The 12,608-nt window shown below is 40.8% G+C and overlaps 1 protein-coding gene across 1 annotated transcript in view; it reads left to right on the plus strand.

Annotated features, from left to right (window-relative positions):
• The first annotated feature begins 3,435 nt into the window (after positions 1-3,435).
• The window catches only part of LOC126456233 (collagenase-like), a 43,432-nt gene continuing 34,259 nt past the window's right edge, over positions 3,436-12,608 (plus strand). The window contains exon 1 of the mRNA XM_050091986.1: positions 3,436-3,546. Within this exon, the coding sequence (XP_049947943.1) occupies positions 3,436-3,546 (111 nt within the window). The remainder of the gene's footprint in view (positions 3,547-12,608) is intronic.

Consider the following 12,608-nt stretch of genomic DNA (forward strand, 5'->3'; position numbering starts at 1 on the left):
GAGATTCGTACACTCCAATAAATATATGACTTTCCTGTAAAAATTTTTTGCTCAGGAGACAAAGACTTATGAAAAATGAATTTTATTGTCAACATGCGAACGAGAAGGCTGTTTATACGGCGATATATTACGTATAAAACAACGTAATACCCTTCTATAATGCAATGTACAAAGAAATAATAAAATGATTTGTGTATACTGTACGACATAAAAAAGAAAGAAAAGAAGAGAAAGAAGGTAAAAGGAGTACGTAACAATTCTGTGTATAATTATCCAGATTTTATGTGAAATATGATGTAAAGACAATGTAAAAGTTTTTTTGTGTATAGTATGTAAGTTTATGTGTGTTTTACGTGTGTTCTGTATATCCTAATGTATATATTTTATCCTCATTGCCATGTGTCAGAACTGGCAACAAAACCATCTTTGTAGAATGAAAATATGGGAAGAAAGACAGTGACATTTCTTCGGGGAATTCGCCCAAGGGGGAGATGAAAAGGAACTAAAAAATGTTGTAATATAATCTCAAAGATACAAGAAGAAAATTTGTTCGAGTGTCATACAAGAGGAATACTCTGAAAAACTGTTTTATCCTTGATACCCAAAGGACTAATTTCGAGATTCTTTTGTTACTTCTAGTATTAACTACTTTTTGTTATAATGTGCTGGCGTAAAGACGTACTGTATAATTTCATGTCTATGTGTGTGTTAAATGATGAAAAATGTGTTTTATAAGTCCTGTCAAGATCAAGCTTAAATCCCATACCAATGGAGTACAAATTATTCTGTTAATTCGAGAAGGCGAATTTTAGATGGAGGCGACGATCTTCACGGCGGTGCTGCTCAACAATAGAGGTACATGATTGTGCTCACTACTTCCCTTTGGTGGCCGCTAAGATTAATTCTGATGTGTTTTTGCCGAGACATTCAGAACCTGCAATCTTCATTTTCGTATAAAAATAGGAGTTCTATGGAAAAAGAAATATTCTTAAATTTAAATAATTGCAATCCTTTTACCCATGCCACGGAGAATGATAGAACGTAGGTGCCTCTATCCTGATTGTACGTTCGCAATCTCCGAGTGTGTTACGACGTAATTATTTTACGAAAAAACATTAAGATAGATCTTTCTCCTCAGATCGCAACGACTGGCGCGCGAATGTACGTACTCTCTAAATGTGTCTTGTCAGTCGTGCGCATTGTTCTACAGCTTTTCTGTTAATATTCAGTGGATTGTATCTCCGCAAGTAATTTTTGTTTACGCCGCAAATCGCACTTCACGCGAAGTATTTATTACGCAAGTTTCAGGCTCCATTTAATGTCAGAAAATTCCGAAGTACGGCTTACTAAGCAAACCGCTACAATAATTTCATATCTCTACAACTACAATAACACAAAACAACAATAACATAACAGAGAGGGATACATTACATGCTGGAGGGAACTGATACCATAAATCTGTAAGAGTACGAGGGCGTGAAGATCTCTTCTGGACAGCATGTAGCAAGGCATCACAGATATGCTCAATAATGTTCATGTCTCCACATTTTGGTGGTCAGCGGAAGCGTTTAAACTCAGAAGAGTGTTCCTGGAGCCGCTCTGTAGAAATTCTGGTCGTGGGGGGTGTCGAATTGTCCTGCAGGAATTGCCCAAGTCCGTCGGAATGCACAATGGACATGAATGGATGCAGGTGATCAGGCAGGATTCTTACGTACGTGTCACATGTCAGAGTCGTATCTAGATGTATCAGGGGTCCCATATCAATCCAACGGCACACGCCGCACACCATTATAGAGCCTCCAACAGGTTGAACTATCCTGGCATGCAGGGTCCGTGGATTCATGAGGTTATCTCCATATGCGTAGACATCTATCCGCTCGATACACTTTGAAACGAGAGTCGTCCGACCAGGGAATATGTCTCTAATTATTAACAGTCCAATGTCGGTGCTGACGGGCCCAGGCGAGGAGAGGCGTAAAGCTTTGTGTCGTGCAGACATCAATGGTACAGGAGTGGGCCTTCGGCTCCGAAAGCCCATGTCGATGATGTTTCGTTGAATGGTCCGCACGCTGACACTCGTTGATGGCCCAGCATTGAAATCTGCATCAATTTGCCGAATGGTTGCACTGCTGTCACGTTGATAGATTCTCTTCAGTCGTCTTTGGTCCCGTTCTTGCTGGATCATTTTCCGGCAGCAGAGATTTTCGGAGATGTGATGTTTTACCAGATTCCTGATTATCACGGTACACTCGTGAAATGGCAGTATGGGAAAATACCCACTTCATTGTTACGTCGGAGATGCTGTGTCCCATCGCTCATGCGCCGTCTACAACACTGCGTTCAAACTCTCTTAAGTCTTGATAATCTGCCATTGTAGCAGCAGTAACCGATCTAATAACAGCACGAGACACTTGTCTTATATAGGCGTTGCCCACTGCAACGCCATATTCTGCCTGTTTACATATCTCTGAATACGCATGTCTACACCAGTTTCCTCGGCGTTTCAGTGTAAATTTCAACTTGATACTTCTACATGGTCCTAAGGAAATGGTGTCTTAACAGAAAGTAGGACAGACATACAGTCTAACAAATGGCAAAAACGTTCTTTTCGTCTGATATAAATATAAGTAAACAATATTCGAATTTTTTCCTTTGGCCGTGCTGTGGAGCATTCCTTCTGGATACACTCCATGATTCTAGGCCAACGGGAAGTATACTGCAGGTTGTGATGATTGAGTTTGCGAGTATTGAACAATGTGACATATATGGCCGTATCTTTTGACTTCATTGACCTAGAAACTTAGATTTTTACACCGCCAAAGGACTGTAGGTCTTAGTATGTGACATAAATTTCAACTTGTTATGTCTACCCGTTCCTGAGAAAAGGGTTCTTAACAGACGGAGGAACAGAGAGTCAGATTAGAAATTAAAAAAAAAAATCCTATGATGTAACTACAAATTTACAGTTTCATATGTAATTCCTTTTGTTGTACTGTGAAACCGTTCTTTCTGCCAAATTTCATGAGTCTAGGCCAACGGTAATGATCCTATAGGTTTTGATCGGTGAGTTTGCGAGTGTCAAAATACGTGTCATGAATAGCTGTATCTAGATTGCATTGACTTAGAAACGTCAATTTTATACATTGCCAAGGGACCGTACTCCTTAACATGTGACACAAATTTAATCTTGATACGTCTATCCGTTCCCGACAGACTGACGGACAACAAAGCGATGATATAAAGGTACCTTCACACCGAGAACCAACTCCAAACATCAAAAGCATACAAGTGTTGTAAGTTTGACCAACTTGCAACTGTTGTGAGTTTTGCTAACTTACAACTGTTGATAACTGCTGAAAAATGTTGACAACAGTTTCAAACTCTTGTAAACACACGTTCGGCGTTTTTATCTTTTGTTACATAAAAACAATGGAAATGGAGTCTGACTGCGAAGATTTGCCATTTGTTATGGTGGGAGATGATGCTTTTGCTCTTTCAGAGTACGCGAAGAAACCATACGCAGGATGGCAAGAGAAAGGCAGCCAGGTAAGATTGTTTAATTACCAAATATCTCGCGCTAGAAAAACTGTGGAGAATTTTTTTGGAATATTGTAAGCAGTTTTTCGGTGTCTTACAACGATGCGCTTAAGTCCTAAAAAAGCGACGTTAGAAACTTCTGCAACTGTCTCTTTGCACAGTTTTCTTAGAAGAAATAAAGAAAGTGCTACAGTTTACTCACCACCTGGCATTTTTGATGTGGAAGATCCAGAATCAGACAAGGTTTCAGTTGGCCGTTGAAGGATGTCTCCACAAAATAAATGTCTTCAGAGAAAGGGAGGCAACGCAGGAAGAGCAGCAAAGAATATAAGGTATGAATCCGCAATCTACTTTTATCGGATGTTGCTAAAGCGAAATGGAAAGAGAAATATGAATAAATAGATATCGAGTGAAAAGACGAATGTAATTAAAAACTTTCGAACAAAACTCTTATAGCTTTAGTTATTAACAATGTAAGCCATTAATTTGCAAACTACTTTGTATCAGATGTTGACAAAATGATATGACAAGAGAAAGAAAGAAATTTCCGGTGAAAATACAGTTGTAATTACAAAATTTCCGACCAAAAGTCTTACAGCTTCAGTTACGCTAGTAAATGACATTTTACTTACGATTGTAAATATTTTTCTCCCTGGATTGTTCACGCCCTCCAAATACTTCATATTCTCGTAAAATATCCATTCTGGGACAGAGATCTCAGTTGTCCCAGACCCACTTTTAGTTTTGACCATATTACAATGCTCACGATTTATCCATTTGCTTTCACACTCCATAAGCTGTACACCAATTTTATCCGAAACTTCTTTCAAAAAATCTTTTCCTTCATATCTGTCTTTATATGAAGAATAGGAAGGATCCTACAGAGGTTTTCTCATTTCAGTTTCTAACAGAATCTGAATTTTCGATCTGTTGACGACTCGTGAGTTGCCATTGTCGAAAGGAACGCAGCAGACGAAGTAAGAAACACAGCAGACGACACGGCAAATGCGCATGCAAAAGTCACAAAACTCTCTCGTGTTTTTTCTCACTGACCATAAACTAAAAACTCGAGACAAAACTTCTCTCAAATAGTTGTTCAGACTCGTGACTTCAAACAAGTGTTGACAACAGTTGAAAACTAGGACAAACTTCGAGTTGAAAACAGTTGCGAACCGAGTTTGTTGGAGTTGGTTTTCAGTGTGAAGGTACCTCAAGGGTCCCGTTCATCTACTGTGTATCTACTGTCTGATTACTTTGAAAGTGATACAGAGTATGAGTTCAATATTATGGTCAATCATTTATGGTCTCCTCAGTCATATATTGATATCTCGTACGCAATCTTGAAGCACAATTTATGCGACGTTATATTAGCACACCTATTACCAGTATTCTCCTTGTCAAATCAATGATCATCTGCGATACAGATAACGAAACAATACAGTTTCTCCTATGGATTAGTAACGAACACCCCACTCTCTGCTTGTATACACAATTTTCAGCTTGTGAAAGGTAAGCATTGTCGATAACGCCAGGGAAGAAATTTGTTGTTTCCTTTTTGTGTGGAACATGGTAGGGAGACCTTCAACTTTTGCAATAGTGGGGAAGACCGTGGCAAAACGGACCACCTTACGTCTGGGCCAGATTTTTGAGGTTCAATGAGGAAAATACTTTTAGAAAAAATAAGAACCATTAATTCAAAGTTTTGTAATACAGTTTGCAAATGAAGATAACATAAAATAATATATTTCGTTCGTTATATCAACAAACTAAGAAATTGTCCAAGTCCTTTCTGCTCCCTACACGGGGCAGAACAGACGAGCTTTTTCTTAATGTCTACGATGACACATCTCACAGATAAGTTGGGCTTCATTGTCCTCACTATCTATGCCTGCACACAAGTTACAAGCCCATTGCTTCCGGTTCTGACGTGCAATATAGAGTTAATTTCTTCTTCTTTTGTCTTCCTCTTCTTTTTTTTAAGACTTTTGCCTTTTCCTTTCACTTTCTTCTTCACTTCTAGAGCTAGAAATCTGCTCTTTGCTCTATTCTCCTTAGCTTCTTTAGTTTCCAGGGATTTTTTGACCGCTTCTTGAGTCTCATTCTTGTAGGGAGGTGATGTGAGAATAGCCGTATTACCTCTTCTACTTGTCACTCTTTTCTGCCCTTGTGTAACTCTGGGCACCGGTGTAACATTTTTCGGACTAAAAGCAGAGAAGCTAGACCATGTGGAGTTGTCGATGGGCGCATTTGCAGTATCAGGCATCGAAGCACACCGAGATCCACGTTCCAGTTCACTGGTTTGTAATATACCACTTCAATTAGTTTGCAGGAGTTCAGGGGGTAGATTTGAGGAGTCAGTAGGAGGATTAGTGGCTAGATTTGCTGAACGATTCAAAGAAGGATTTTAGTGGAAGTGCTTGCTGCCTCAATCGTAATACAAGTCGTCGCAGCTGGAAGGAAGTCATCGACTGAGAAGATGTTGAAATTCGTTGGCCAAATACCAGTTTTTTTATTGTTTCATTTAAGTTCTCAGATTCGCAATGTACAAAAAAACTTGCCCAAAGAAGGATGAGATTTGCCACAAAGTGACGGCTTTTCTTGGGTTCAACTTAAAATTCTTATTACAAATGATTGAAGCGATTTCACAGCTCTACAATAACTTTATTATTTGAGATATTTTCACAATGCTTTGCACACACATACAAAACTCAAAAAGTTTTTTTAGGCATTCACAAATGTTCGATATGTGCCCCTTTAGTGATTCGGCAGACATCAAGCCGATAATCAAGTTCCTCCCACACTCGGCGCAGCATGTCCCCATCAATGAGTTCGAAAGCATCGTTGATGCGAGCTCGCAGTTCTGGCACGTTTCTTGGTAGTGGAGGTTTAAACACTGAATCTTTCACATAACCCCACAGAAAGAAATCGCATGGGGTTAAGTCGGGAGAGCGTTGAAACCATGACATGAATTGCGGATCATGATCTCCACCACGATCGATCCATCGGTTTTGCAATCTCCTGTTCAAGAAATGCCGAACATCATGATGGAAGTGCGTTGGAGCACCATCCTGATGAAAGATGAAGTCGGCGCTGTCGGTCTCCAGTTGTGGCATGAACCAATTTTCCAGCATATCCAGATACACGTGTCCTGTAAGGTTTCTTTCGCAGAAGAAAAAGCCGTAAACTTTAAACCGTGAGATTGCACAAAACACGTTAACTTTTGGTGAACTGCGAATTTGCTGCACGAATGCGTGAGGATTCTCTACCGCCTAGATTCGCACATTGTGTCTGTTCACTTCACCATTAAGAAAAAATGTTGCTTCATCACTGAAAACAAGTTTCGCACTGAACGCATCCTCTTCCATGAGCTGTTGCAACCGCGCCGAAAATTCAAAGCGTTTGACTTTGTCATCGGGTGTCAGGGCTTGTAGCAATTGTAAATGGTAAGGCTTCTGCTTTAGCCTTTTCCGTAAGATTTTCCAAACCGTCGGCTGTAGTACGTTTAGCTCCCTGCTTGCTTTATTCGTCGACTTCCGCGGGCTACGCGTGAAACTTGCCCGCACGCGTTCAACTGTTTCTTCGCTCACTGCAGGCCAATCCGTTGATTTCCCCTTACAGAGGCATCCACAAGTTTTAAACTGCGCATACCATCGCCGAATGGAGTTAGCAGTTGGTGGATCTTTGTTGAACTTCGTCCTGAAGTGTCGTTGCACTGTTATGACCGACTGATGTGAGTGCATTTCAAGCACGACATACGCTTTCTCGGCTCCTGTCGCCATTTTGTCTCACTGCTCTCTCGAGCGCTCTGGCGGCAGAAACCTGAAGTGCGGCTTCAGCCGAACAAAACTTTATGAGTTTTTCTACGTATCTGTAGTGCGTCGTGACCATATGTCAATGAATGGACCTACAGTAAATTTATGAAATCGCTTCAATCATTTGTAATAGCCCTGTATTTATATAGATCACCGGTTTCGACTGTTCTCTGTTGCCATCTCCGGATCTACAAAAGATGGGACCGAAAATATTAGGATGCAGCAACTAATATAACACCACACATAATAATATCCAACACTTGCAATACATGGAATATTAACATATCTATATTTACATCATTACGCAATCTTCAGCTTCAATACAATATATGGTGCTGTACAATGTTTCTCCTTATCGGTATCGTGAGCTACATTATAAGTCGGTATGTCAGTTTTAAAGTAACAGCTATGTACACACAAGTTATTGCTCTGAGTGCAAGTGCTCCATACATCGCCGCCGGCTACGGTGGCCGAGCGGTTCTAGGCGCTTCAGTCCGGAACCGCATGCCTGCTACGGTCGCAGGTTCGAATGCTGCCTCGGGCATGGATGTGTGTGGTGTCCTTAGGTTAGTTAGGTTTAAGTAGTTCTAAGTTCTAGGAGACAGATGATCTCAGATGTTAAGTCCCATAGTGCTCAGAGCCATTTCAACCATACGTCGCCACTTTACAGCTGACAGATCCAACGTAAACATTCTTCGTGATACGTAAGTACATCAGATGGCGGTATGGCAGTGCGAATCGATATTATCATGTCAATTAGATTAGGGCAGGGATCTACTACTTCAAATACTTACATATGCCTACATTATTATCATAACATATAAGACAAGTCAGTATTCCACAGTATTAAAAAAGCTGTATGCAAAGTCATGTGCAACATCATATAGCATAATTTATATGTAAACCTAGCTCTTTCACTTTAAAAAAAAATTTTTAAAAACATTTTATAAAAGTTCTTTACCAAATTTTTCTTTATACAAAGTCACAAACAATATGGCAACTTATAACCATTTAATGGCTCTCTACGTACATCCAATGGTATCATAGGTACGTTGATTTTAACACATGCAGGAATAGTTCGATATCTACAGGCAGAGAGATGATAGTTCATCAAGAATACATTCAAGTGTGTGTATCAACAGTGGAACTATTTAATGTTAGATCTTTTGCTATCAACTGCGGTGTTTACACGAGCTTATCCATGACAACTCAACAACCTGACGCCTATGTGCAATCGGATCACCTGACATCTAAGTGAACACTCTTCCTATGGCTAATATGATTGCGATAACTCTGGAACTGAGCTCATGATCTAGCATTGCCTCCTCGCCGAGTGGCCGCGCGGTTAGAAGCGCCATGTCACGGATTGCGCTGCCCCTCCCGCCGGTGGTTCGAGTCCTACCTCGGGCATGAGTGTGTGTGTTGTTCTTAGCATAAGTTAGTTTAAGTAGTGTGTGTGTCTAGGGACCGATGACCTCAGCAGTTTGGTCCCTTAGGAATTCACACACATTTGTACATTCTAACATTGCCAGCTCACTCTTTCGTATGCCTGTGCTAGGACAATTACATTCACGTGGTATTCACCCTAAATGACTAATGCCAAATATGGCGGTCATGTAACAGGATAAGGCCAGTGTCCAGATCATCACAATTTTAAAACATTTTTCAACAAATCCTTAAGACAAATTTCCATATATAATTACATTATATACCAATCTTTATCTAAAAAACTTTTTCCTAAAATATTTCTAATTTTTTTAACAATTTTTGATATCAAATTACATAAGATAAACCTATAACTTTTTTTAAAAAAACTTTAGTTGAGTCTCATAATGTCGTATGTGAGAAGAAATTTTATTACATTCATAAATGTACGAAATTATAGGTGCAGTTAATAAATAGTGATACTTTTCATCTGAAAAATAATGAAATTTTTCATCTGGAAAATATACAGAGTATCTATTTACCCCTGAAGCTACACCTAGTATTTCGCTTTTTTCTTAGCAAACGTGCTTTTCATACGATTCGTATTATCAATGCGCCATGTGATGTACTTTGTATCACTAAGAAAGTTTACGCTAGGATCTGTCAGCTGCCAAATTGTGATGTATGTGAGCAGTTGTAATCGACACAATAACACGTGTGTACATAACTGTTATTTTAAAACTGACATGCCGACTTCTGGTATAGCTCACAATACCAACACGAACATGAATTATATAGCACCACTTACTATACTGAAGGAGGAGATATTTGGCTGGTTTAAAAGGGGGTGAGAGGGGGGGGGGGGGAGGGAGAGACCAAACTGCATGGTCAACTGTCCCGAGGACAGATATAAACATATTGTTATTCCATGAACTACAAATCTTGGATATAATTATCTGTGCTATTATGTTAGTTGCTGTATGCTAGCGTTTTCGGCCCCATCTTTTGCAGATCCAAAGGTGGCAACAGAGATTTGCCGAAACCGGTAATGTACATGAATAAATGATTTTAACGATCTTGGCTGTTGAAGATTAATTCATTGTTCATAACACTAAAGATCGCCCCCACACTGACGATGTCATAAACGTTCAAGCCGTTTGTAAATGCTGTATCCAGTGGTCGAAGTTTATGCGAGCAATGTGGCGGAAAGCACAGTAAAATAGTTCTGAGCTAGTTGCGTCACTTCCAAGTTTTTCACACGAGAGACATACCCACCAAGGAGCAGCAGAACAGGATTTTCTATCTTTGTATAATAGAAGTTGGTGACTTTGCGGAATTAGCTTAAGTATGTTTTGCTTGTATCCATCCAGATTCTAGTGCTTCGACTCTACCTGCTGGCAAACCAGATTCGCTTTATTGTTGTTCCTTTTCCCTGGGATACATCAACATCGGAAACATGAATCTTCCGTCTGCTGAACAACAACAAATTTCAGCTGTCACTGTATTCCCACATTCTGTCGATGTGAGCACTCCAAGTTGAAGCTGCTCTTTACTTGCAATAATTTTTGAGTGCTGCTTTGGTACGTCAATTATACTGGTCTCATCACGGTTGTAAATTCTTTCTCGGGAGTTATATTTTTTTTTCGTCGATAACTCTAGTCAATAAGTCAAAAAACTTTGATACTGTAACTTTATTGAATCCCACAGCTTGCTCCCCGGATGTGGCTTCTGGTTTCCTGAAACTTAAGTCAGGATTGCGAGCCAGAAATCCAAAGCGATGTACCGACAATGCAGTCCCTAGATACTTCAGACAAGTAAAGCTTGTTTAGAAAAGAACTCCTTCCCGTTGTAGAGCAGCCGGCCGCTGTGGCCGAGCGGTTCTAGGCGCTTCAGTCTGGAACTGCGCGACCGCTACGGTCGCAGGTTCGAATCCTGCCTCGGGCATGGAAGTGTGTGATGTCCTTAGGTTAGTTAGGTTTAAGTAGTTCTAAGTGCTAGGGGACTGATGACCTCAGATGTTAAGTCCCATTGTGCTTAGAGCCATTTGAACCATTTTTGAACCATCATGTCATGGAAGACCTCTGTACTTGACACTTCCATTTGAACCACTTTTATAAAGCTACTGACGCAACTCACACCTAATAGTTGCACTTGTCTCACACTGCAATGCCGAAAATGAAGAACGTCTGTCCACAGTTGCGACTCCAGCCATGGTCTCCGAAAGAAAAAATTTGATTGTGCCTGTATAAGCATGACAGAAGATAGCCGGCCGAAGTGGCCGTGCGGTTAAAGGCACTGCAGTCTGGAACCGCAAGACCGCTACGGTCGCAGGTTCGAATCCTGCCTCGGGCATGGATTTTTGTGCTGTCCTTAGGTTAGTTAGGTTTAACTAGTTCTAAGTTCTAGGGGACTAATGACCTCAGCAGTTGAGTCCCATAGTGCTCAGAGCCATTTGAACCATGACAGAAGAACTTAAAGAAACTACGGTGCCATAAGAAGAATGTCGTGGCATACGTGACACAGCTGGACAACACAATGATCACCGAAATCCGCCCTTACAGCATTCAGCGTTTTACGTGAGCGATAGATGGCTGGGATAGCATGGAAGAGATTCCCAAAGGGTGCCCGCGTTCGATGTATGCGCCTGATCTCGACAAATTATGAATTTGTTTCCTTTAGCTGTCTACCTGGACTTACTATCTCCACAGCTGAGATCGCGTAGATTTAGTCACGTGGAAAAGCCGATTAAGCTGGAACGAACAGGCTATATTACTCAATAACATTTACGTGCCATTTTTTATGACTAAGAAAAATACAACTCTTTTATGTAACAGATGTTCTTGTGCTGCGAACCAAAATCACTCCAGTAGTTACGTGAAACGAATTCAGAAAGGTCGAACACAGTCGAACGGTGCTCTGGTCTTATATTCGTCGAGTGCCTTAACATATCCTCACCGCATCCAGTACGGTCAGTGTCCATGTGCAACACAGCGGATAAGGGTTTGATCCTATTTAATCTCGAGACGCTCCACAAAAGGCAAGCCTATCTATATCTGCACACTGTTGACAATGCCGTCAAAAATCCGTACGTGATAAGGATACTGTGTCACGTTCAGCAGCACGAGGCGCCTCTAAGCACGTATGCTGATAAATACCACACACAATGGAGCGCTGAGCAGTTGATTCGCGATGAAGCAGCTACTATGTGTCCTGCTCGCCTCAGTGGTGGCCGCCCAGGTCGGTTAGCACGTATTTTTACTGTCAGCTGTCTGTGTTGATATGTAAAATGCGGCCACGATAGTGGTTTTCATCAGGGTGCGTTCATTCCAATAAGAGACAAACGACATAGTACCTCCATCCAAATACATTTCGCAAAATCATGTTGAACACTACAATGAACTGTCGATCGGTGCACTTATTGACAGTCGGAATAGTCTGTGCGATAACTAATGCATGTATAAGTGACAGATGCTGCAACTGATAATAATTATGTAACTTAGGTGAAGGTACCTTTCTTTAACATAATGTAGTACGTATCTACATCTACATCTACATCTATACTCCGCGAGCCACCTTACCGTGTGTGGCGGAGGGTACTTATTGTACCACTATCTGATCCCCCCTTCCCTGTTCCATTCACGAATTGTGCGTGGGAAGAACGACTGCTTGTAAGTCTCCGTATTTGCTCTAATTTCTCGGATCTTTTCGTTGTGATCATTACGCGAGATATATGTGGGCGGTAGTAATATGTTGCCCATCTCTTCCCGGAATGTGCTCTCTCGTAATTTCGATAATAAACCTCTCCGTATTGCGTAACGCCTTTCTTGAAGTGTC

This window comes from Schistocerca serialis, chromosome 2 (genome assembly GCF_023864345.2).
Source record: "Schistocerca serialis cubense isolate TAMUIC-IGC-003099 chromosome 2, iqSchSeri2.2, whole genome shotgun sequence".
NCBI lineage: Eukaryota > Metazoa > Arthropoda > Insecta > Orthoptera > Acrididae > Schistocerca > Schistocerca serialis.